Genomic DNA, 26681 nt, shown 5'->3' with positions numbered 1-26681 from the left:
ATACATACTAAATCTGAACACATTATGCCAATCAGATTATTAATTATAATAATTATTTATTAATTAATAATGTAATTAGTACAATACATTTAACTTAGAAATTTCAAATTTATATAAATAGTTTTCTTCAATGTCATGTTCTTACTATTGAATATGTGTAAGCGAATATTTTGTTTAAATAAGGATTCGTTTTTTTGGTATAATGTTCTACCCAATGTTATTAAACCCGGCCCGGTTATTGATCCAGTCGAGGTACTGGGTCACTGGTTCAACCGCATGACCCAGTAAGTAATATGTAAATCTACAATTTATATGAAAAAAATTATAAATATACTTAAATACTTGTACAAAAATATACCAGTTTCAAATATTTTAATATGAAAATAATAAATTACACATCATTATCCAACAAAAGATCAATCAAACATATAATATTTGTAATACTAGGGTTTCAGGTTCAGTAAACGACATCTTTAACTATAAATCAAATCAAAATTGCATAATCAAGATAATATTAGTGTTGTAAGTACATAATTTATGTAAGTTAATAAGCTACAAATAACTCAAATATTTTAAAAGAAAACAAATCATTTTTGTCTGAGATTAAAAAAAAAAAAGACATTAATTTATGAAGTTAAATTAGTTTTTTTTATAGACCGGGCCGGGTCACCGGTTGAACCGACTGGATCACTATTTTTTATGAAAACTGGCCGAGTCACACCAATTCTGTAATATGACCAGTCTAATATAAAAACCAAACCGATTACATAATCAGTTTACCGATTTTCTGATCGACCCGACCGGGTCGGTTCGATAAAATGGGTTCTACCATTCATCTAAAAATTCAACAAGATGACGACAAAGCAAAGAAAGCAACGCAACTTGAATCTAATTAATGCGCCATTTTAGAAGTTAGGGGGTCCAATTTGGCAACATTTATTTCCCAAATAAATCCACGTAGCCATCTTCAGCAGACAACACATCAACCAACATTCAAATGAATTGAAGTATTGAACACTAAAATCAAGTTAACTAGGGTTAACCATAAAACATCAAAACAAAACCTAGGCAAAACAAATCCAAGCAATGTACTAAAAATAATTGTCCATCTAATTCACACTAATTTAATTAATATTTTTTGAATTATTTAAATTTTATTTATTTATATATATATATATATATATAAAAAACGTAGCAAGTCTCGAGAAGAAAAGAAAACAAACTTGTACACTCTTTCGACGTTGTTCACAGTTCAACTCTTATACCGTATTTTTCTATTCTGACGAAAACCAGCTTTCTCTTTCTGAATTTGGATTTGGATCCAAAACGACCAACGACGCCGTTGCAGCTCCTCCTCTTCGTCGCATTCAATTCCCTCACATCGTTTTCTATCGCCGACGATTCAAGTTACCATGGCAACGGAGAAGTTAATGTCCGGCGGCGGCCCCCGCTACTTCCAAATGAAATCGGAGCCGCCGTCTTCGCCGCAGTCTCCGGCGGCGGCTGAGATGTCGTCGGTCCCGTCGTTCCGTCAAAGCTGCGCCGAGGTTAATCGGATTTTCGACGAATTGCCGAAAGCCACCATCGTCTCCGTTTCTCGTCCCGACGCCGGCGACATCAGCCCCATGCAACTCTCTTACACCATTCAGTTCCAGTACAAACAGGTGCCGTGCCATCTCTCTCTCTATCCATGATTTCGTGAAATTCTACAGAAAATTTCTCTGATCGCAAACACTGAAGCCAATTGTGTGAGCAAAAGCGAGGGAAATCAAAGGGAATTAGATCCTATATTTGAATCTATTTTCTTCTTTTTACTCCTTTATCTGTATGTATATGTGTATGTATGTATCTATGTATGCATGTTTGTAAGTATGTAGTAGGTAATTTAAAGTTTCCGCAGTTTTTGGTGTTCTTCAAATAGCTGCTACTTAGTTATAGCTTTGGACTTTTCAGTTTAATTTTACTTTCTTCAAACAAAAATTTCTCCTCTTACACACCAGCGTTGCAGTTGTTTAGACTTTATGTGTGTTAGAAATTCTTTTATAGAAGATAAATAAAGAAGTATTAATGTAGAGGAACAATATTTTTACACCTCTAGTGTCCTTGTCTGTTTCACTGTTTCCGTAGATGGTTGGGTGTAAGAAACCTACGTTGTTAAATAATGATTATTGCTTTCTGGTTATTTCGTTCAGTCTTCTTTACTTCAGGAGGATACTTACGTATCTCATTTTCATTGCAGTTCATGTGGGAGCTAGAGAAGAAAGCTCATCAAGTATTTATGTTGCATTTTACGTTAAAGAAACGTGTCTTTATTGAGGAAATTCACGAGAAGCAAGAGCAGGCAAGCAATTTCTGGTTGATTGCTTATATATAAATGGCTTTTGTAGATTTATTGTGTTATTTGATGATATCGTGTATATCTAGCAAAGTTTGGATTTTGATGTAATGTTCATTTAAACATTATATCAAAGTGTTAGAATCTATGAAAAATATCCCATAATATCTTGGCTTGTATCTAAGAATAGTTTAGAAAATCTTAGATGATCTCTTTGGAATAGTTTTCTTATTTCTTTATATTTCATGATTTATTTATTTATTTATGGGTTATGTTTTTCTCATGTTACATTGGATAACATACCCCTCCTACTCATACATCAAAAGTTGTGCTAACATTTATTTATTTTTTTACTTTACCACATGCTTTGTGTCTATGGCATAAGATGACAAGTCTCCTACAACATGAGACTTGTATTCCCCTTTATTTAATTAGGATTTGAAGCCTAATATATGTATAAATAGGGATTAGTGCCTTGTAGTTTGTATCACATATTAACACATCAAATCAATACCAATTTCATATTATTCAGTATTTATTCTCTCTTTTCTTTCTTACCTACCTAAATCCCTATAATTTCAACATAAAGGTTAAAGAATGGCTTCAAAATCTAGGAATAGGAGAACATACTTCTATGGTGCAAGATGATGATGAAGCTGACGATGAGACAGTTCCTTTACATACTGATGAAAGTGCTAAAGACAGGTGATCCCTGATATGCAACTTTTGTTGGAGCACTTGTTGCAATTGCAATGTTACTCTCTGCTCATAATTTCCTTTAAGTTGGTTTTTGGTCCAGAGATGTTCCATCTAGTGCTGCTCTACCAATTATACGGCCGGCCTTAGGAAGACAGCACTCTATTGCAGACAGGGCAAAGAGTGCGATGCAAGGGTATCTGAATCACTTTTTGGGAAATATCAATATTGTTAACTCTCGAGAGGTATGCTTTGTGCATGAGCTGTTGAAAATATATGTTTATCTAGAAGCTATTCTTTTTTTACAGTTGTTGATTCATTGTTGTGGTTCAAGTATGTCATAGACATTTCAGATATACTTAAAATATTATGGTTTGACATTAAGGGAGGGAGTACTTGTTAATTTGTTAATTTTTCATTTAAAATGAATGCAATTTGTATCGATCTGGTATTCTATTCAAAATGACAAATTGTATTGTATGCAATGGAACCTTGATGGGAAGGTTTACAAATGTAAGTCTAACAAATGGATATAATGGCTATGCAAACCGGTTAACATTTAACAGCTAGAGTTTATCATGCAAAGCTTGCGTACTTCTATTTCGATTCCTGGAAATTTGTTGACATTGAACCCTAATAAAGGAAAAAATAAAAAAGAAAACTGTATGTTTCTTTACTACTCAGGTATTGGTGGTATAACTTGATTTGAATATTAGTTTCATTAAAAGGCGGCGGGATGATGATCCCATCACTGTGGGGTGGGAGGATCAGGTATAAACATCCTTACCCTATAAGCAGAGGTGTATCCATGACTAGAATGCATTCACACCAGGTCACAAGGCAGTAACCTTACTTTTGCACCAAAACTCACTCATAGATATCAGTTTTATTGATATATATAAATCATATAAATTTGCTGCGGCACTGCTCCCTTGCACGTGAAGTCCACGCATCTGATTACTGGGTTTAGTTGGGAAGGCTAACTTCATGAATCTGTTTCAAATAAGGTTGTTGTTGTAAATAATAATTATTTAGTTATTATTTAGTCATTTATTTGTTGTATTGGGCCAAGCCCATTAGGTTAAAATTAGGTCAAGTATTCTCTATAAATAGAGAACCCTTTGTACAGATTATACACAATTCTATAATATATTAGAATACCATTTTTCAAGTTGGTATCAGAGCTCTCGATCTGAGGGCTTTGCTTCCGCACATATTATCTTCTTTTTTAACAAAACCCTAATTTCTTTGCCTCTTGCCGCCATCAGCCGCCACCGGGAAATTTTTCCGGGGACCTTTTGGACCAAGGGGACCATTGTTGACCTTATTTTTCCTCCGATCTATCATTCTACGCACTGTTCCTCCGCCACAAACGACCGAAACACCTCTGACCGCCTCCAATCAGATCTGTCTTCACCGTTTGGACCACTTTCCGGCGACTTTTCAACCGCTACCACCCACAGACAGGTGCGCGCTCACCGGACCACCGGACCACCACACCAGAAAAATCTCAGCCGGCGAAGCCCCTCCACGCGCTCTCACGCGCCGCCCCTTTCCCGGCGAGTGAATCCCATGCACAGCTCCTTTCTCCGGCGCGTGGAGGCGAGTGCGGCCGTGTTTTTGGACCGGACCACCACCATTCTTCTCGTCTTCTTGTCTTCTGTCTGGATCTGTAATTATTTTTCTGATCAGAGGTCATTTGATATTCTGTTTGGTTGATTTTATCGCTGGTTGTTAACTTTTTTTGTTAAAGAATGGCCGAGCATTATAGTTCTTCGATCTTATCTAGTAAGAGCACACGTTCTATATCTCTTCTTGCTTCTTGCACTGATTTTAAAACCACATGGATTTTGGATTCTGGTGCAACTGATCATATGGTTTGTCGTACTGAGTTGTTTTGTTCTTATCATCCTACTGTTGGTAGTCATACTATATCCGTAGCTGATGGATCCCATAAATCAGTTATTGGTTCTGGTAACATTCAAATTCAACCTTCCTTGTTTCTTAAAAATGTTCTTTATGTTCCTCAGCTTTCTACTAATCTTATCTCCACTCAAAAACTTACAACTGATTTGAATTGTTCTATCACATTTTTTCCTTCTCATTGTCTTATTCAGGATCTTACCACGAAGAAGACAATTGGAGTTGCTAATGAACAGGATGGGTTGTATCATCTCCTTCCAGACCATGCTAGCAAAAATCAGTTATTAATGACACGTCATCCTTCTATTGCAGAGTCTATGATTTGGCTCCATCACAAGCGTCTGGGGCATCCACCATTTAGTCTTTTGAAGTCTATGTTCCCCTCTCTGTTTCTCAATAAGTCAGTTGAGACCTTTCATTGTGATGTTTGTGAATTTGCAAAACACCATCGAATGTCATTTCCTTCTAGCACTATTAAAAGCAGGGAACCTTTTTCTCTTATCCATTCTGATGTTTGGGGCCCTTCTAAAGTGCACAGTGTTTCAGGTGCAGATGGGTTTATGCCCTGAAATATAATTCTGATGGCACTCTTGAGAGATATAAGGCTCGATTAGTGGCCAAAGGTTACACTCAAACCTATGGCATTGATTATGAAGAAACCTTTGCTCCAGTTGCAAAGATGAATACAGTGAGAATCTTGTTATCCCTTGCTGCCCATTACAATTGGGATATAAATCAATTTGATGTGAAAAATGTTTTCCTCAATGGTGAGTTAGAAGAAGAAGTCTACATGGAAATCCCGCCTGGTTTTGATTCTGTGAAGGGGGAAAATAAAGTTTGTAGATTAAAAAAGGCCTTGTATGGATTGAAGCAGTCACCTCGTGCTTGGTTTGGAAGATTTACTAAGGTTATGATGACCTTAGGATACAGACAGAGCCAAGGAGATCACACTCTTTTCTTCAAGCACTCCCAAAATGGGAAGCTTACTGTGCTCCTTGTATATGTTGATGATATTATTATCACAGGTGATGATTTTGTGGAGAGACAGATTCTGCAAACACGGCTTGCCTCTGAGTTTGAAATCAAAGACCTTGGGAAACTTAGATATTTCCTAGGGATAGAAGTAGCTCATTCAAGCAAAGGAATTTTTATCAGCCAGAGGAAATATGTTCTTGATCTTCTCAAAGAAGCAGAAAAGCTCGGGTGTAAACCCTCTAATACTCCTATTGAGCAGAATCACAAGATGGGCTATGAAGAAAAGAGTCCTCCAGTTGATAAAGGACAATATCAACGGCTAGTTGGAAAATTGATATATCTGGCTCATACTAGACCAGACCTAGCTTATGCTGTTAGTGTTGTCAGTCAGTTTATGCACGATCCAAAAGAAAAACACATGCAGGCAGTAGAGAGAATTCTTCAGTATCTTAAAGGTACTTCTGGTAAAGGATTGTTATTCCGACGTGATGGCAATCTATCTTTAGAAGTCTACACAGATGCTGATTATGCTGGATCCGTGAGTGACCGTCGATCTACCACTGGTTATTGCATGTTTCTTTGCGGTAACTTGGTGACATGGAGAAGTAAGAAACAAGATGTGGTTGCCAGATCAAGTGCAGAAGCTGAATTTCGAGCTATGGCTCAAGGCATTTGTGAGTTACTGTGGCTGAAAACTTGATGATCTCAAAATAAAATGTGAGGGACCTATGAAGCTGCTATGTGATAATAAGTCCGCTATTTGTATAGCTCATAATCCAGTTCAACATGATCAGACTAAACATATTGAGGTTGACCGCCATTTCATCAAAGAGAAACTTGATAGCGGGTTGATTACCACTCCATACATTCCCACTGGGCGTCAATTAGCTGATCTATTAACAAAGGGGCTTCCTTCAGACAGATTTCAAGAACTTACTAGCAAGCTGGGAATGATAAATATTTATTCCTCAGCTTGAGGGGGAGTGTTGTAAATAATAATAATTTAGTTATTATTTAGTCATTTATTTGTTGTATTGGGCCAAGCCCATTAGGTTAAAATTAGGTCAAGTATTCTCTATAAATAGAGAACCCTTTGTACAGATTATACACAATTCTATAATATATTAGAATACCCTTTTTCAAGTGTTGTGTAAAGAACCTTGGGATACACCACCTCAAAAGCTAGCTCAAAGGGTGGGAGTGTCCAAGGCTTTATAAATTTCACATTAGTTGCACATACAACCAATGTGGGACTATATATCTCAACACCCCCCTCACACGAGAGCCCTTTGGGCTTGAAGTGTGGATATTGCACAGGCCCAATTTTTTTTTAGTTTACCTTTTGTGCTTTTTATTTTAATTCCACTTTTAAAGTGGGGGGCGGTGAGGATCGAACTTGTGACCTTGTAGTCACTCAAGCTCTGATACCATGTAAAGAACCTTGGGATACACCACCCCAAAAGCTAGCTCAAAGAGTGGGAGTGTCCAAGTCTTTATAAACTCCACATTAGTTGCACATACAACCAATGTGGGACTATATATCTCAACAGGTTGACATGGTTTTCGTTCTAGTCACAGAAATAGCCTCTCCACTCACAGGGTTAAGGTTGCATATATCTGATCCTTCGAATGAGCATATCTTTGGTGCTACCAGAGTAGGTACTCCTTTACTAAAGATAGGATTTAGGTGTTATTAACCATAAAAGGGTGGGTGAAATAAGTAAAGTTAGGTATGTTGCTTTTTTCTAATTTTAGCAATAATGTACTGAGTCTTCAGTACTATGGGAGTACTAAAGATATTTTCCCTTCCAAGACCCTATAATGGTGAGAATCTTGTGAATGGGCTGCTCATTCCCTCTATTATAACAGCTAAACGAAATTTTACCTCTTTTTTTGGTTACTACATGTACTACATGTTATATGATATGGACCTAGGAACTTATAAAGCATATTTTGTTTTCAGTTGAAGTTCATGAGTATTTATGTTTTGTTATTAGCTGTTTGTTGGATATTTGATCCTCTCTATTTATTTCTTGTTGTGCTTTTTTATAACCAGTAGACACTTGTTTTTACAGTTCACAATTTTATGCTATAGGTTTGCAAGTTTTTGGAGGTATCAAAGTTATCTTTTTCTCCTGAATATGGCCCTAAGCTCAAGGAAGAATATGTGATGGTGAAGCATCTGCCTAAAATTCTAAAGGATGATGATTCCAGAAAGTGTTGTATGTCTTCCTGTTTTAGTTGTTGCAATGACAACTGGCAAAAGGTAAAGAGTCCTGCTTTTGAAGTTGGCCAATATGCTTCCCTTGTCTTGGTTTCTCTTGACACACGTAAAAGCTAAATATTTTTGCGTGCGACATTTATGCACTGCTTAGGAAGTCAGATGCAATATATGCTTGAAGCATTATACGTATATGCCATGAGAAGTCACTCACACAGTAGCTGTGACAACCTGTAATATATTACCCAAAAATATTGTAACTTGAACAGAATTAGATCTTGACTAATATGCTCTCTCTTTTTTTGGAAGTTTCTTAAATATAAGACATGGGAGTTTGGTAGTGGGCCCATATCATGAAGTTAAACTGACAGTTCTCTCCTTGCTTTTCAATAATAAAAAATACAATTTTGAGTATTTTGGAAGAGTATAATTAGAGACGGATGGTGGAAGTCCACTTTCTATTGTAGTATAGATTATATATGTTTCAGTCAAAATTTGTTTTAATTGGAAAAAGTTTAGGGGGAGGGAAGGCTACCCCATTCCAAGGCCAAGGCATGCTGTAAACTTCTAGCTTACAATGTTGCTTACAAATTGCCTATTAAGAGGGGACATTGTTGGCAGCAGGAATTATACCTAAGCTTTACAAGTGAAGTATTTGATCCTTACCAACTGAAACCAACTCCTTTTGGCATTTTAACTATTTACCTAGCCTTGAGTTTCTCCAGACAGTATGACATGGAACTTTAGTGGTATTATTCAATTCTTTTTTAGTAGCTTTTATTGTATTTGGCTTAACTTCACAATTATCACTTTCCTGTCTTCTCGCGTACAGGTATGGGCTGTATTGAAACCTGGATTCTTGGCGTTGCTGGCTGATCCTTTTGATACACAGCCCTTGGACATTATTGTTTTTGATGTACTACCTCCCTCAGATAGGAATGGGGATGGTCGTCTATCACTAGCAAGTGAAATGAAGGAACGAAATCCTTTACGCCATTCGTTCAAGGTGAGAGGGGTGCTTTTCTATCTCTGTTGTTGCTTCAAGTCTTGTGGCTTAAAAGAATATAATGCCAATTCATATTTTCTCTCTGCCACATTATAATCTTGATTCTTGAGTAGCTCCCCAATTTAGTCCTTGAAAGATTTTTGGAACAGCAATTTCGTCCTTGAAGGATTAGTGACATCCAATTGATCCTCAAATGATAATATTTGGTTATTGAATTATATCAATTTGAGCCAAGTAAACAGTAATTTTGGGAGTTGTAATGTAAAATACTTTTCATTTGAGGACCAAATTGATGTTCCAAAAATTTCTCAAGGACCAAAATGAGGCTTATTCTAATATTTTTACTAGTTATTAGCTGCTTTGCGGATGTTATCCGATGTCCAATGATAATATGCAGAGAAAGATACATTTTAACACTTAACTGAATACTTTAGGTGACTTGTGGAACCCGGAGCATTAGAATTAGAGTGAAAAGTACTGGTAAAGTTAAAGATTGGGTTGCTGGAATTAATGATGCTGGACTCAGGCCTCCTGAAGGCTGGTGTAATCCTCACCGCTATGGTTCTTTTGCTCCTCAGAGAGGCTTAATCGAAGATGGCAGTCAAGCCCAGTGGTTTGTAGATGGGCGAGCAGCGTTTGAGGCCATTGCTTCTTCAATTGAGGGTGCAAAATCTGAGGTTTGTTTTTTCAGTGCCATAACATTCAAGGTCACTTTCATGATAATCGTTTTTTTCAAAATAGAAAATATGATTGTTTTCAAGTTTCTGTTCAATGATAAGAGATTCATGCAGATATTTATCTGTGGGTGGTGGCTGTGCCCAGAACTGTATCTACGGCGACCTTTCCACACTCATGCTTCATCAAGGCTTGATAATTTGTTGGAAGCAAAAGCTAAGCAAGGGGTTCAGGTAACCTTTAAAATGAACTTATTTTACAATGTCTTACCAATTTTACTTAAGACCATTCTTCTGAATTACTTTTGTTATTGAGTTGTTTAAATTGTAAGAGATAATTACAATCATTCCAAGGATTTTAGTACGATGTTGGCTTTCAGTTATCTTAAATGCATTTGTTTTCTACTGTAGTAATCTTCTATGTTTCACCGGAATGACTGCTCGTTTCCTGTTCTTGTTGTTCCTGTATTCATTTTTTGTTAAAAATTGTCTTGTATTTGATTTTGGCTTTTGGCCCAACATGTGACCTGACCTAACTAGCCCATGGTGTGGTTGAAGCAAAAGGGCCAAGTCAATATAACCTATAGATATGTGTGTGATTGTGTGTATGCGGCATGAGGGTTTGAACATTGGCTAAGTACCCCTTGTAATGTTCATTGATCATAGCAAATATTCTATACACCCTTGGAAAGTTATGATGCTTAAAATCCTGATGGGGCGCTTTAAATTTTGCTGTGTCATGGAATCTGTGTTTGTGTTGTGACCCATATGCATGTTAGTATGCATGGGTTTTAGGTTCTTAGGGAGGGATGGTGGCTTGCTTGAATCTTTGAATCACATAGTGTGGAATTGCAGCTTTCTTAAGATGGCTCAACAAAATTGTTCCCTTTCTAGATAGAACAAGTGGCTCCAAAATATGTTTTATTGTTTGTTGAGTCATGAGTAACTTTGGTTCAAGGTACATAGAACTATAGAAGTTAGTCTTCTACAAATGTTTTCTGTTTAGAGAATAGTACAAACCATTAAAAAGCCCTCATCCACTAGCTTAAACTTTTTGGTTGAATTGGATCTTTACATTTTCGATATCAGAATGGAGAGTAGTCACAAGGTAAATTAATTGAATTATTTTACTATTTAATAGTCCAGTCCATGTGATGATCAAGTTGTTATGAAGGTTCTCAGTTGTCTTATATGCCATCTGGATGATGAATGTTCCAATTGCTTTATTTCCATAGAAGTGGATGGATTTGCATGAATGCTTTGTTTTTATTTTTAATACAGATTTACATTTTGCTCTACAAAGAGGTGGCTATTGCTTTGAAAATCAACAGTGTTTATAGCAAGAGAAAGCTTGTTAGCATTCATGAGAATGTGAGAGTATTACGCTATCCTGACCACTTTTCTAGTGGCGTTTACCTGTGGTATGCAATTGTCCAAAGCTTAACTTTTTTTTTCTATGGTTTTATAAATAAATTATATTTCCTTTTATCAGCAAGTATCAATTATACGACACTTTCTGATTTCTTATACGTGCTCATGATTATATTCAGGTCGCACCATGAAAAACTTGTCATTGTTGATAACTATATTTGCTTTATTGGAGGACTGGATTTATGCTTTGGTCGTTATGACACATCTGAGCATAAAGTGGGAGATTTCCCTCCTGTAATCTGGCCTGGGAAGGATTATTATAACCCAAGGTAAGTTTTGTAATAGAAGATAAAATCACAAAGAAACTCTATGTAAGGGTCTGTTTAGCTATGCTGTAAAATCATTAAGAGCTGGTTTTAGTTAAAAAAAATAAAAGCACTTCTTTTAATTATTTGGAGAAAGAATATAAATAATTTTATGTGACATAGAAGAACAAAATCTTCTGTTAAGGAGAAGTCAGAAATTGGTGCTTCTATTAAGTAACAAAAGCAGAAACTGGTGAAAGGTATTATTAAACAAAGTTGTTTCTTTCTAAACATATTTTATATAGAAGTGTTTTTAGAAAAGCATTTCTCAAGAAAATTTCACAGCAAGGCCAAACTGGCACTAAGTTTCTTTCTATTTTTTATATTAGAATTACAATATGGGAAGCATGAGGGTATGAGGTTGTATTAAACAAATCAACGGATTGCATTTCTTATTGCTGAACATGTATGTTTGATGGAAGATGTTTTGTCTACATCCAAAATCTTACAATTCTGCCTACACCTACCATTTTTTGGTAAAAAAGAGAGAAAGAAAGATGTAGGCAATAGGGTTAATTTGAATTTTTTCCTAAAAGGGGTAGGTGTTAGGATTAGGTGTATGCATGTAGCTGTAGAATTAACATTGTTGATGTTTCATATATTGCATTTCCCATAGGTTTGCTGCTTAATCAAATTCACTTAGATGCTTTATATAATTCACTTCTCACTTTTGTTCTAGCAGAGGAAAAATTTGGCATAGAAAATACTTAAGAATTCTAAGAACAAACTGATTAGGGATAAAATTGTATGTCTAGACAGTCCACAGACTGTTTCTCTATATATATTAGTGTTAGTATTAATTATAATGATTTAATCCTAATTATACAGATATACCATCCTAAATTAGTTCCTATTGCTGCTCTTAATTGATTCTATGTATACATGATATGCTACCATAAATATCTTAGATATTCTAACAAAAACTATTGGCAGGATTGTCACTTGGTATGTGTTAGGATATGTCGTTCATCATTATTTGTTCTAGACTAGCTCCTTCTTGTTGGACATAATTCATATATTCATTTTCAATTTTGACAGAGAATCTGAACCAAATTCATGGGAAGATACAATGAAAGATGAATTGGAACGTGAAAAATATCCTCGTATGCCTTGGCATGATGTTCATTGTGCCCTTTGGGGACCACCTTGTCGTGACATTGCTAGGCACTTTGTTCAGCGATGGAATTATGCCAAGGTTAGACTTATTCTACAATTGCATTTAAGTCTTCATGCATTCTGGTCCCATTTCTATATTCCCTATATAAAATAATTTTCTTTTTTTCACATCAGAGGAACAAAGCTCCATATGAGCAAGCAATACCATTACTTATGCCTCAGCATCATATGGTTATTCCACATTACTTGGGGAGAAGCACAGAGTTTCAGATTGAAAGCAAGAGCACTGACAATTATAGAGTCATCAAAAGAGAAGATTCATTTTCCTCATCTTCCCAAGACCAAGATATTCCTCTACTTTTGCCTCAGGAGCCAAGTGGGTTGGATACTCCTGAAGGAGACCCAAAATTGAATGGCTTAGGCTCCTTTTTACATCACCTTGACAAGCCAAAAAGGTTTAGCAGTGGTCTTCCATTCTCATTCGGGCGGAAGGCCAAAATTGTAGCTGTTGGTCCAGATACACCAATGAAGGGCTTTGTAGATGATCTTGACTCTCTGCATTATCATGAGAAAATGTCTTTGGATAGAGTGGCTCATGCTGATTTACAAAATACAGATCCAGAATGGTGGGAAACACAAGAACGGGGTGATCAGGTTGGCTTTGCTGATGAATCAGGACAAGTAGGTCCTCGTGCTTCTTGCCGTTGTCAGGTGCGCTGTTCTCATATTGCTTAAGTGTCACTGACCTACTTAAATATAATTGTGTCAATCATAGTTGTTAGAATCTTACAATTCTATATTTCAATATTATGATTCGATACAATTCGCCAAGCCAGCGATTCATATCATGTATGGAATTAGAGATGGCTTTGAATCGTGTGATATATGCATAAATCAATGCGATTCCTGATCATTTATACGAATCGCACGATTCAATTATTCATTAATTTTTCTTTTTTCTTTTGCTTTCATCAATTCTCATGTAAGAAAACAGAAAGTCAAATAAGTTTAGATTGTCAAAGAAAAAACTAAAGGAGTGCTACTAAATGAACCCTATTTGTTTATTCGATTGCCCAGTTTTCATTCTTTTTAAATAGGTGATTCACACGGTCACTCACTCACTCTATGTTTTCTATTTGGCTGTTGTATTACTATTTTTCATTCTTTTAAAATAGAGGCTTTACATAGTCACATACTTCCTATTTATGTACCTTATATGTTTATATCATTGCTCTATTTTTTTCTTTTCTGAAACATATGCTTCACGCTGTCATTGTGACTCAGTTATGACTTATGACATAATTTTATTTGGTAAGAGTTATGGTTAAATTGTTTTTCCAATTCCTTGTTTAAAATTATTAGATTGAGCTTTATACATCATTTATATTATATATTTCAAGTATTTTTCATTCTGTCTTTGAATCTTAGTATTTAATACGATTCAAGATTCAAAAATAAGCTTGGCAATTCACATTTGAATTGTGACTTGATAACTTTGTGTCAATGACTTATACATTTTTTTTTATATGTGAGGTTCATTAAAATGTAAAATATGTTATTTTTGTTATTAAATAATATATATCGAGTGATATCAGATATTTTTTGGAAGCTCTTGGCTTTGATCCGTTTTTTAACAACATAAAGACTAGAATCCTTAGGAAGTCAGTGATATTTAATATCTTGCTGGAAGATTGACTTTCATGAGGATGCATTATATTATCTTATTCCTTTTCTTTTTTTTACCCTTTTCTTGTTACTTTTATGCTGTTAATTTTTTTGACTTTGGTCATTGTATTTTCTACTATTAAGATATCCTGTACTTGATAGGTTATTAGGAGTGTAAGTCAGTGGTCTGCCGGAACAAGCCAAACTGAAGAGAGCATCCACAATGCTTATTGCTCTCTTATTGAGAAAGCTGAATACTTCATCTACATTGAGGTATTAAATAAACTTCCTCCTTTTTAAGATCAATGGTTTTGCAGATGATTATACCGAAAGCAGTTTTGTTTTGTTAGTTATAATAACGGAAGCTATCTAGAAGCTAGCGATTAGATTGAAAGTAAGAACAAAAGAGCATGGGTAATTATTACTTGAATTACCGTACAAGTATTTTCTCTAGTAACTGAAGTGCCATCATTAGATTGAAAATAAGAACAAAATAACATGGGTAATTATTACTTGAATTACCATATAAGTATTTTCTATAGTAACCGAAGTGCCATCTTGTAACTTGTAAACAACTTGAGTGTTTTTGAGTTTCTACACAATATCTGAGTCTGGCTTTCGTTCCAATATCTGTAGACGGTCTTGTTCAAGATGATGATTACATTTTGTGCTTAACTTACATGTGGCTTAAATTATGTTGCTTTACGTGCTTTTTTCTGGAATTGGTTTTGGATATTATTTCTGGGATGAACTTAATTTCTATTCAGCAGTAGTATTGACTTCATGGATATATCTAGCATATATCACTTTAATGAGTGAAATCTGAACATTATTTGTAAATGAATGAAAATTGTACACTACATTACAATGTACAGAGACCTATCCTAGTAACAAAATAATCTTGCAATAATTACACGTACAATTGATGTGGAACTGTTATAACATTGCCTCTCAAGCTGGTGAATGAATATCTATATTTCTCAGCTTGCCAATAAGATCCTAAAATGGAATTCCCCTTCTCGGTGTATTTTTAACTTCTCCTAAAAACCTAATGTTTTGTTTTTACTATAACTGAAAAAAGAAATAAAATTATCATTGCAAATTAACCACGAATGCAGACCACTTTCACTCACTCCTACAGGCTACAGCCCTACTTCTAAGGAACTTTTCTTTTATTTAACTTTTTTTTGGTAATCTTATTTAATTTTTTTAAAATATATTTTTCTGTTGAAAGTTAAATACTTGGGGGTGTTTGGCAACCTTCAAAACCCAGATATCTAGGTACAAGGGGGACGATTTTAGATGTAGGGTGATTGTTTATAACAAATTTAAAACGAATTTTTTTTTTCTTACTTGATTTGAACTAAATTTGACATAAAAAGTTGTTCTTATTGAACTCAAAATTGGTCTTTTTTCAGTCCAGATTTTTCTCAGCTTTATCTCATTCCTTTTCATTCTAGATTCAAAGGTGGTTGTTGAAAATAATTCAAAATTATCTAATATTTTTCTTTATTCTGTTGAAGGAAACTAATGTAAATTTGTTATGTCAATAAAAATTTAATTTTTTTTTTATTTCTGTTTGTAAAATAATTTTTATTTTTAAAAATAGAAACAATATAATTGAATAAAAAAATATATGTGAAAAATCTCAATTTTATTTAATTAGATAGTCACATTCGCATAATAATCAGTCTTGAACAAAGAAAACTAAGTTTAATTTTGAACTGGTTTTGTTTTTTTTTTTTTTTAAATATTTCAATCGGTTCATTGCTTCGCAACTAATCCGATTCGGGACGGGTCCAGGATTAAAGCTTTAAATCCCTCCCCAATGTGGTACTGGGGAGATTCAAACACATTCTCTCACCCCTACCTACTTAGCTCCCATGCGCCAACTGAGCTACCACCATTTGGTTAAACTGGTTTGTTAATATTATGGTTTATGCAATCAGTTCCATCTTTTACCATTTTAAAGTAGTTTTGAAAGATTCTATTAAATAAAAAAGTAGTTTTGAAAGTTTCCAAACAACCCACTCAGTTTTTATATTTAAAGAGAGAGAACTCTCGGGTCCAATAATATTTGGACATTCTCACTACACCTGTATTGCAAATGCCTCTTCTAGTTTTAAGAAGGTGGATGTAGTTGAACAGCTTTGTTTGTTAATAATGACCCCAATATTCCTACAGCTTGTAATATATATTGTGCGTTGCATTTCATGGACAGTTTCGAACCAGCTTGGGTGAAGCAATATTATATATTCTGCCCTCCACCCCTCCCTTTTCAAATTTTCATATAGGGTAGTCCTATTGTTTTATGTCTTCCTAAATCTGTTCCCAACTTTTCTCTGACTGTTCTATTTAATCCTTGGGAACTCGTTCCAGAATCAATTTTTTATCTCAGGTCTCTCTGGAGATGAGATGATTCGGAATCGTGTGCTAGAAGCTTTATACCAACGGATTATGCGAGCTTACAAAGACAAAAAATCTTTCAGGGTTATAATTGTCATACCTCTCCTGCCTGGCTTCCAGGTTCTAATTAATTTTTATTATTTAATGTTTCAACACCAGAGTAAATATTGTTTTTGCATGAATGTTGGACTTACGACTCTGTTATCTAGGGGGGGCTTGATGATAGTGGTGCAGCATCTGTGAGAGCCATAATGCATTGGCAGTATCGAACCATTTGCAGAGGGCAGAATTCTATCTTACATAATCTTTGTGAACTTCTTGGTTCAAGAATACATGACTACATCTCTTTTTATGGCCTGAGGTCTTATGGTAGACTCTCTGATGGTGGTCCTGTGGCAACCAGCCAGGTATTCATTCTTTTATATCTATGGTCTCATACTAGTAGTTCCAGTCAGCTTAATGATATACACTTTTTTGCAGGTGTATGTTCACAGTAAAATCATGATTGTTGATGATTGTATAAGTTTGATTGGATCTGCTAATATTAATGATAGGAGCTTACTTGGTTCCAGAGATTCTGAGGTACCTTTTTCCCTTCATATGCTGTACATTTTTTTATTAGAGGTTTAAATTTACTGATTCCCTCTCACATTCTGTCTCTCATTTCGTGAACCCTGTTTGTGGCAATTCTAAACAACGTTAATTCGTATATTTTAGAAACGAGTTAGTTGATATCTAGTTTTCTTTTTCTCATTTTTATATATTTTACTGGATTTTTTATTTTTCTTTGCTGGGGGCGGTCTGCAAATTTAACCTTAGGTGTTTATGTATTACTTTGAATTTCCTTCTCTATATTATCAGTTTGACATCTTTCTTATGTTCACAAACACCTTAATATAAAATATGTAACTGATGAAAGAATAATTTCAACTGGCTAGTATCTCTTATTGCCAACATCATTTTTCTCACCCTTAAAATTGTGTCTTGAAATCATTGATTGAACTGTTAATTACTATTTGCTTCATTTTGTAAACTTTTATTTGACTTCTAAATATTCTAGTAATGCATAATTGTTGCATCACCTTCTGTCCCTTTATTTTCCCCACATGTGGATTTCAGATTGGTTTAGTTATAGAGGACAGAGAGTTGATTGGTTCTTATATGGATGGAAGGCCTTGGAAAGCAGGAAAATTTTCTTTGACTCTCCGATTGGCATTATGGTCTGAGCACTTAGGTCTCCCTGCAGGAGAGGTTCGCAACTTTCCCCTCTTTGGAGAGTAGTTATTTCATGTGCCTGATTTGTAATAACTATTTGAACATCTTTTCCTCAGGTCAATCAAATAATGGACCCAGTTGTTGAGTCTACTTACAAGGATATATGGATGGCAACAGCTAAGGTAAAAAGAAAAAGAAAATGTTGATATTTATTGCTAATCTGATCTGTGAAGATTTTTATATGAATTGTGGTGCTTTTTTGTTTTTTGGTAAAAAAAATTGTGGTGCTTTAAGTGATATATTCTTACAAAATTACTATTGAATGACCATTTATGCGCATAAAATTCCTTCTTTTAAAAGTAATTCTTATATAAATAATTATTCTTTAATAGTATCTCCATCATTATCCAAGCATGAACATATTAGTGGCCTCTTCCTTTTTAATTATATCATTGTCCTTCCACTAAGTTAAGGATTGAGAACCAGAGTTTATTGTAGCTGATACGGATTTGCTTATTCATTTTGTGTGTGTTTTGAGGTTTGTTTTCTTTTCATTTATTAGTACCTTTTTTGGGGGTCTTTTCTTTACCTTTTCCTTTTTGGGGGTCTTTACCTTATTTTGTGTCCTTCCACTTAGCTTTTCATTTATTTGTTTTGAGCTTCGCAAGTCGGCGAACCAGGTGTGTTTTGTTTAGAGGAGTCTTCTTTTGTATCATGGACGTATGCATTGGTGAACTCAGAAATGTGCTCAAAGAGACTTTTGTCAGTGTACTTCCTAATCATGGTGACGACTTTTCTATTCAGAATTTCCCATTCCTTCGCATTCTTTTCTTCTGGTGTTATCTTATTGAGGATGGGCTCATAGAAGTCTTTACAGAACAAGTGATCTTCCATCATCGGTTTCCACTCAGCTTGAAATGCCTCCGTCATGAGCAACGTCACTGGTCTCCGTCTCATCTCCTTCAGAACCCTTTGAACTTGGGCTCTGATACCACTGTTGGGATGGGATCCCTCAAATTCAATGCGGAAGCAGTTCGTAGGTTGGCATGTCGAGCTCAGAGCTCGGCACTCCGAAGTTGGCCTGTAGTTATCAGGTCGGCCAACACGGAGACAAATGAAAAATGCCAAGAAGGAGAAAATAGAGAGGAAACACAACAATCTTTTAACGTGGAAAACCTCCTCTAAGGCAAAAGAATAAAAACCACGGGACACTAGTCTAGAAAATCTCTCACTGTAAAAAAGGAGGATTACAAGGATTCAAACTTCACCAATAATGGTGGTATTCTCAAACTTCTCTAAAGATGTCACTCTTCAAACTTCTCTCAAAATACTCTCAAGCTAACCAGAAAAATCAGAACAAAAAACTATTACAATGTTAGTATATATAGGGTGAGGGGAATCCTCCACCTTTTTCTACAATCTTCAATTATCGGCAGCATTCATGGAGATAGTTGTGCAGACATTGAACCATGCATCCATAAATGTGGGGCATGCTCAACCACTAGCATTAAAGGCAGGAACACACCTCAACAAAAATCCGCCAAACAACCAATCTGCGGTGATCAAAGGAATCTCCCGTTTCCTCCTGTGTTCTTCACTCCCCTCTATTCTTGCAGCTTCGTTTACCATCCGACTCTCAGAGGATTTAGTTTGTTGTCCTCCATTGGGTCTCTATCGTAGGCCTTCAAGAACCTTCTCCGTCCACTTGAAATGGGATTCTTAGTCCTCTTTGTCTCCTTTGCGCAACTCTCTGTTGTGGCTTGCTTTAGATTGTCCTCTATCCATTTCAGGAATCGTTCAAACCTTCTCTCCAACGATATCCATTTCAGGAATCGTTCAAACCTTCTCTCCAACGACTTCAGCCGTGCATCCTCCAATGAGTTTCCGGAGGAGTGACAAAAAGTAACAAAGACTCCCATTTCTCCTAACCTCAAGAGAATCCTAGTCTATGGCCTTACTCTCTTACTAACTGTCTAATCCTACTACATGTATTCTCTCAACCCTATCTATAATCCCAATTATCTAAGTATCTAATTCAGTTGAGATTTCCCGAGCTGCCCCTGTTAACCTCCCCTTTTTAGGAACTAACTAGGTGTAACTAAGAGAAGTTGGCCTACATGGTTCTTTGGTCCATTATTATTTCTTCTAACCTGCATTCCTAAATAGGGAGTTGCTAACACATTATAATTTAGTTGTATAAGAGATTTATGGTTGTGTGTTTCAACTTCTGTATGGTTAGTCATGTAAACAATTCAGGTATACCATCTTTTCTTACTGTTTATGCAAATATAAAATACGCACACACTAACACATATATACATGTATTCTTTTACCTAATGTTTTTTAGTGATCGATCTTAATTAATAATGTTTCTGATTAACTGAGTAAGAAATAATACTTTAACAAGAATACTGATAATTGTCCTTGGATACGTTTCACAGACAAATACTATGATTTACCAGGATGTCTTTTCTTGCGTACCTAATGATCTGATACATACCAGGTATGTAGGTGATAATTTTCGTCCGTCTTTCATCTTTGGGAGAATCTTCTCCATTTTGTTGTCCTAACATGCATTTCAAACCTATGTATCTGCAGACTTGCTTTCAGACAAAGCGTGGCTTTTTGGAAAGAAAAAATTGGTCACACGACCATTGATTTAGGAATAGCCCCAGAAAAATTAGAATCCTATCTTGATGGAGGTATCAAAAACACCGATCCATTGGAGAGATTAGCATCATTGAGGGGTCATCTTGTTTCTTTTCCCTTGGAGTTCATGTGTCAAGAAAGTCTAAGACCTGCTTTTAATGAAAGCGAATACTACGCTACTCAAGTTTTCCATTGAGTACGATGTCTGAGTACATAAAACATCTTGAATTTTTCTTTTCTTTTTTTTTATCATACTGGGGGGGATTTGTAATTTATTACTTGCAGAATTTCTTTTTATTATAATTCTGCAAGTGAGGAAGATTGGGGGATGATCTAATCATGATATTCTTGTAAAGTATGTATCTGTAGCTACTCATTGTAAAAAAAAAAATCCATCAGTTTAATTTTTATAGAAAGAAAAAGAGTCATTCAATAATATATGCTGAGATTTACTTTCGGATATTTTTCTTTCGTTCGTTCGTATGTTTTATTCTCCTATTACCCTAGGTGTTCAATGACCTACGTCCAGGTTTAGAATTTTATGGTGTATATGCGGTTGACTTCTGGAGCTATTACAGAACTTTCAGAACTACTTTTTAAGTTAAAATCAACTGCGATTCAACGCATACTGCCTCCTCGGATGTTGCATTATTTCATTTGACGTTACTTGTGTTCTTTCCTATTGTTGATTTGGCCATTTTCTCAGCCTTGTGCTCAAATGCCGAGTGTTATACTCACAAGGGCGTGGCTTTAGTAGTATCACCTCCAACAAAAAGTAAGAGGATAAACTCAAAAAAGGGTAAATGTTATTTAGGGTAGATATGATTTTTGTACGAGAAAAGTTATATTTACTACTTCTTTTTTTTTTTACTATTTGTTACTATCAAATTTTAATCGTTGATTTTTGTCAATGTAACGGTTATAATTTATTAGAATTAATAATTAATTAATAAGTCTGATCTAATAAATTATAACTGTTAGATTGACGAAAATCAACGGTTAAGATTTAGTAGTAAGAGATAATTAGAAAAAAAAGTAGTAAGTATAACCTCCCCTTTTCTAATATGTTTTCTTACACAGAAGTTCATTTAACATGTTAAGTAAAATTATGTTAATGGTTTATTTTATTTTATTTCTCTAACAATTTTAAATAGTTTTCTTTTAATAACACAGGTTTATAAACTATTTTTTTATTTATTTCATAATTCTAATTATCACCTTTGGGTAAGTTAGGTCCCTGGTGTCTACAAGGGCCGAGTGAAAGAAAGGACCCACACAAATATGGAATCAATCCAAGTCGAGAGGTGTGACAATTATCCATGATTTGAACCTCTTCTCTTTTCTTTTGATAGATCATAGCATTTGTAGTAGTCCCGACTCAGCTACTCCTTCCATTGAGGAGCTGTCACTTGGAGAAAAAAACAAATTTTCTCTCTCCTCCGTACAAACAAGGCAGAAAATATTCAAATTTTATTGGTTTGGACTACTGAATCATAGATGGGTTACGACCATATTAAATATTTTCCACTTGAGCTACCTCGAGTTGAATAAGAATCTTTACTCGTCCAAATCATACATCTCAGGTGAGATGTAGCAATGGTCCAAGCGATATTGTTCAAAAATTATTATGTAGCAATCATTTTCCTTTTTTTTTTTTTTTTTTGCCCATGAATATGATATAGCAATCAGGCATCTCTGGCTTCTATCCAAAGCAACCCCAGCCATGAATTTGTGCTTGTTTGTTAACCAAGTCCATTGTGGGTCATAAAATAATCTCACTAGTGTCCACTTGTTTGACCATGACATCCTGGGTCCCTCTAAAACAAATGGCCAAGAGATAGGCTTGTGTTTGGTATAACATTAGGGATATATCATTGAGTCTCGTGATTAGAATATTCAGTCAATTAAATTGTGTGTTTAATTAAGATTGAAGATCACTTAATTTAAAGCCAACAACTAAAACACAATCTAATTTCATCCACTGAAGTTATTTATTCATTACTTATTTGTCAAGTTGCTATACTAATATATTTGATAAATACCGACCTCGTATCACAATATAAAATATATTCATTATAATATGTAATTACTAACCCCTGAAGTTGGTGACCATATGGTAACCATGACGTTTAATCACCTTCCATTGCCAAAAAAGCCCATCTGTTTTGTATCTTATGGTGGTACATCACAATATTGGGTGTGTAAGTAATATATAAGTTGAGAGGAATCATCTCTCAGTTCCTCAGGTTCTGGCATGCCATAGGATTTGCTAGTAGTAATTCCAATCTCAGACATATAACTGAACCTTTCTCTTGATCAAATTTGGTAGGAAACAAAAGTCTTGTATATTGAAGTTCTCATTTACTTAGATTGAGTTTTCACTGGATATGAATTCTTTTTCACCTTCCTTTGGGAAGAATTTCGAGTAATGCAGAAAAAAGATAGTTTTTTGAGATAACCCAAATGCTTGTTTTTAAATTTCTTTTTGTTTTCAGATGAGAAAGTTCGGGTGCTATAAAATTATATATCATGATGAATTTTATTCTTTAATGTTATAGACATTTTTCAGTTCCATTACACGTATCTTGTTTTGGAGGCTTATCATGAAAGAGCTAGAACCGATGTACAACATATATATCATGTTTCTCTCGTGAATAACAAGTAAACACTTAACATACTCATTAAATTTTTGTTTGTGAAATAGTTGGAATACAGGAAAAGTGATGAGGTTCTAGGTCCTCCACTATCTTATTATTTATTTTATTTAGTATTATTGTTTTAATCTTTGCATTTCTACTAGAACAGAAACAATAAAAGGGGTTCAACTTTCTTCTTGTGTATAATCTTCAAATGTTATTGGAATGTAGTGGCAATGGTTCTTTTTCCATTTCTTGTCAATGGATCGGGGAGAACAGTGTCGTTGAAGAAAGAGAAGAGTTGTAGAAAGGATGATGGAAGGAAAGCTGTGGAAGCATTGGCAAAGGAAGCAAAGAAGAATGAATTGTTATTGAGTTCATCTGGAATTGTTAAGTCTGCCAAGGCCAACGATTTTGCTTGTTTGTTCACTAAGAAGGGCCAGAAAGGAGTGAATCAAGATTGCCTTCTTGTTTGGGAGGTATACCAAGCCAACATATATAGTAGTTAACTTTTCCTTTTTCATCATAAATGGGACATAATTGATATTATGTTTTAATGTGTTTCTGATGCTAGGAATTTGGTTGCCAAGAAGACATGACCTTCTGTGGAATTTTTGATGGTCATGGACCTTGGGGAAACTTCGTTGCCAAAAGGGTCAGGAAACTATTACCTGCTTCTTTGTTATGCAATTGGCAGGAAAATCTGGCTGCAACATCACTTGACCTAGATTTTAAGATGGAATCAGACAGAAACTTCCATAAATTTAACACATGGAAGCAGTCCTACATAAAGACTTTTGCTGCCATTGATCATGATCTGAAGCAGCATACTGGAATTGATTCTTTTCAAAGCGGTACTACAGCTTTGACAATTATCAAACAGGTGATCCATTTTCATGTGATATGGTATCTTTAACTATTGGTATTTGAGTTAATTTTCTGCATCTTGAAATAGTTTGGTAATATGTTAATTTTGTCCAACTTTACACATATTTATCGTGTGTATATATAAGTGAGGATATTCTAACTAGTAAAAATTCTTACTACTAACTTACTACCCATCACATCACCATTGGATCAAAGAGAGAGAATGTTAAAAAGTTTTTGAAGAGAGAGAAAATGTTAATCTAATGGTGATTAGATAGATAGTAAGTTAGTAGTAGAAAATTTTGGTAGTGAGAATATCCCTCCTCTATATATATATATATATATATATATATTAGGTTCGCTTTTTCTGCAGTTACGGCAGATAAGTTATCTGCAGTAAACCTAATACGACGTCGTTTTGGGGCGAAAATTATGGTGTTTTTGTAATTTTCAAACGAATCTAAATAATTAGCATATGCGGCTTCTTCTTCCACTTTCGCTGGTATATTAGTTCCACACGTCAGTGGACTAGTGGTCGTAGTCTTTCCTTTAAATTCATGATTTACAGGTGCTACATTTATTTCAGGGTTATTATAGTCTTTATAATTAAATTTTTTTAATATTTCAATCCCAAAACGATGTCGTTTTGAAAGTAAATGCATAACTTATCTGTATTAACTGCAGAAATATTTTTCTGATATATAATATTTCCAATGTATACAGTTTCTTTCTTTTGTCTTCCCTAGTCATGTATTAATAATGAAAGTGTTTGTTAATGACATTTTTTGCAATTTCATGCTCTAAATTTTAAGAGTTATAGCAGATCTCGGTTTGATGCATTAATCAGAAGTGGCCTAAAGTTCATGTCATTAATGTTTCAGGCTGAACATCTCATTATAGCAAACGTTGGTGATTGTAGGGCTGTCTTGGCAACCACTTCAGAGGATGGTATATTGACTCCACTTCAGCTTACCACTGACTTCAAGCCAAGCTTACCAAGTAAACTCTCTCTCTCTCTTACTTAATCTCACATGAGAAGTGCTTGTCTTTATTGCTGCATTTTGAGACTTGTTTTTTGTTAATTTAAGAGGAGGCAGAGCGCATAACACAATCCAAAGGGCGGGTATTTTGTTTAGAAGATGAACCAGGAGTGTATAGGGTGTGGATGCCAAATGGTAAGACTCCAGGACTAGCAATATCAAGAGCATTTGGTGACTACTGTGTGAAGGACTTTGGACTAATCTCTGTGCCAGATGTGACACAAAGAAAACTTACCACCAGGGATCAATTTGTTATCTTGGCAACAGATGGGGTATGCTCCTTATTTCTTTTCCACATTTCCCTTCAATCATACAATGACTCATTTTATGGTCAGTTTTTTTCTTTCTTTCTTCTTTTTTTTTCACCAAAGTCAGAAAGAAAAAGTATTTAGAAAAGGTTCAAATGCAATTATTTCTAGAACAATGTTGGACCAACTCACTGAAAAGAGATCATGCTTGATTGGTTAAGTGACAATGATATTAGAGTGAGCATGTCATGTGATTAGATATTAATGTACCATTTGAGTTGTTTATTAGTTGCTGCTTCTTTTTTTCCATCTCAGGTATGGGACGTTATTTCCAACCAAGAAGCAGTGAAAATTGTTGCTTCAACACCACATAAAGAAAAAGCAGCTCAGAGGCTTGTGAAATGCGCCATGCATGAATGGAAACGTAAGAGAAGAGGCATTGCTATTGATGATATATCAGCTATTTGCCTCTTTTTTCACTCTCCCTCCACTCATCAACTCCCTACAACCAAAGTTGTCAAATAAGAATGGAGGGTGATTAAACCGCTCATTGCTGCTTCCTCATAACACAAAATGCATAGGCATTTATTCGCATGTATACTTAAAGAAATGATCTTTGAGCTTTAGTCTTGAGATTGTATTTACATTTACACTATTGTGAAACCTTTTAAAGGATGAATTTGTCTTACAACAAGCACTAAATTTTGGGCAACCTACAAAAACGGCTGAGACTAGATATCGCTCAAATCTCAAGAGTAACTATTATACATTGTAAAAAAACCATCTTCGGTACTATGTATAAGGTCTGATAGTATAAGTTTATACTATACGTTATGACAATTTTAGTTGTTTGGTGTGACCATCATATAATATAAGCTTATATAGGAGAATCCCTTAATACATCAAAACAATATATAACTTAATCCGGCCTAAGAAGGAGGGATTAGGCATGATAAAAGGTTGGTGTATTAACATCATTAACCAGTATAATTCTCAAGAATTAATATATTATTTAATATTATTATATGAAAATAAAATTAATTTTTTAATATATTAATTTTTAAAATATTGGATAAAAAATTAATATCATATGACATTTTTGGTAGAATTATATAAATTCTTTATTAAAGGATATTTTTATTAAAAATATTTATTTTTATCCTATCTAGTATTATACATTGCATTATCAAATACTAAATGATATTATCTTATACAATAGATTATTTTATACTATATCATACCAAACGTTGAACAGTATTAAAATTTAATTAGA

General features: G+C 34.8%; 2 protein-coding genes across 3 annotated transcripts; both read left to right on the top strand.

Moving 5' to 3' along the window:
- Positions 1-1221: 1221 nt before the first annotated feature.
- On the top strand, positions 1222-21065 carry LOC133312186 (phospholipase D zeta 1-like). 2 transcript variants are annotated; one of them, XM_061513343.1, is made up of 20 exons: positions 1222-1664; positions 2240-2341; positions 2925-3040; positions 3135-3276; positions 8025-8195; positions 8983-9156; positions 9591-9833; positions 9948-10064; positions 11112-11251; positions 11381-11530; positions 12605-12761; positions 12857-13393; positions 14510-14620; positions 16727-16873; positions 16963-17160; positions 17234-17335; positions 17873-18004; positions 18085-18150; positions 20410-20471; positions 20567-21065. In XM_061513343.1, exons 1-20 carry the CDS (start codon positions 1413-1415, stop codon positions 20811-20813), a joined length of 3366 nt encoding a protein of 1121 aa, XP_061369327.1. In that variant the 5' UTR covers positions 1222-1412; the 3' UTR covers positions 20814-21065. The 2 variants fall into 2 exon arrangements, with proteins under 2 accessions (XP_061369327.1, XP_061369328.1); XM_061513344.1 differs by lacking the exons at positions 17873-18004; positions 18085-18150; positions 20410-20471; positions 20567-21065 and having other exon boundaries at positions 17248-17293.
- Positions 21066-23489: 2424 nt separating this feature from the next.
- LOC133312192 (probable protein phosphatase 2C 34) lies at positions 23490-25945 on the top strand. The gene is made up of 5 exons (XM_061513356.1): positions 23490-23732; positions 23828-24136; positions 25002-25119; positions 25209-25432; positions 25724-25945. Exons 1-5 carry the CDS (start codon positions 23490-23492, stop codon positions 25931-25933), a joined length of 1104 nt encoding a protein of 367 aa, XP_061369340.1. The 3' UTR covers positions 25934-25945.
- Positions 25946-26681: the final 736 nt, after the last annotated feature.

Source organism: Gastrolobium bilobum, unplaced genomic scaffold (genome assembly GCF_033153095.1).
Source record: "Gastrolobium bilobum isolate Gb01-03AN ecotype WA unplaced genomic scaffold, APGP_CSIRO_Gbil_v1 utg16099, whole genome shotgun sequence".
Taxonomy (NCBI): Eukaryota; Viridiplantae; Streptophyta; class Magnoliopsida; order Fabales; family Fabaceae; genus Gastrolobium; species Gastrolobium bilobum.
Note: the sequence above shows the minus strand (reverse complement) of the source record. Positions and strands in the feature narration are given on the sequence as shown.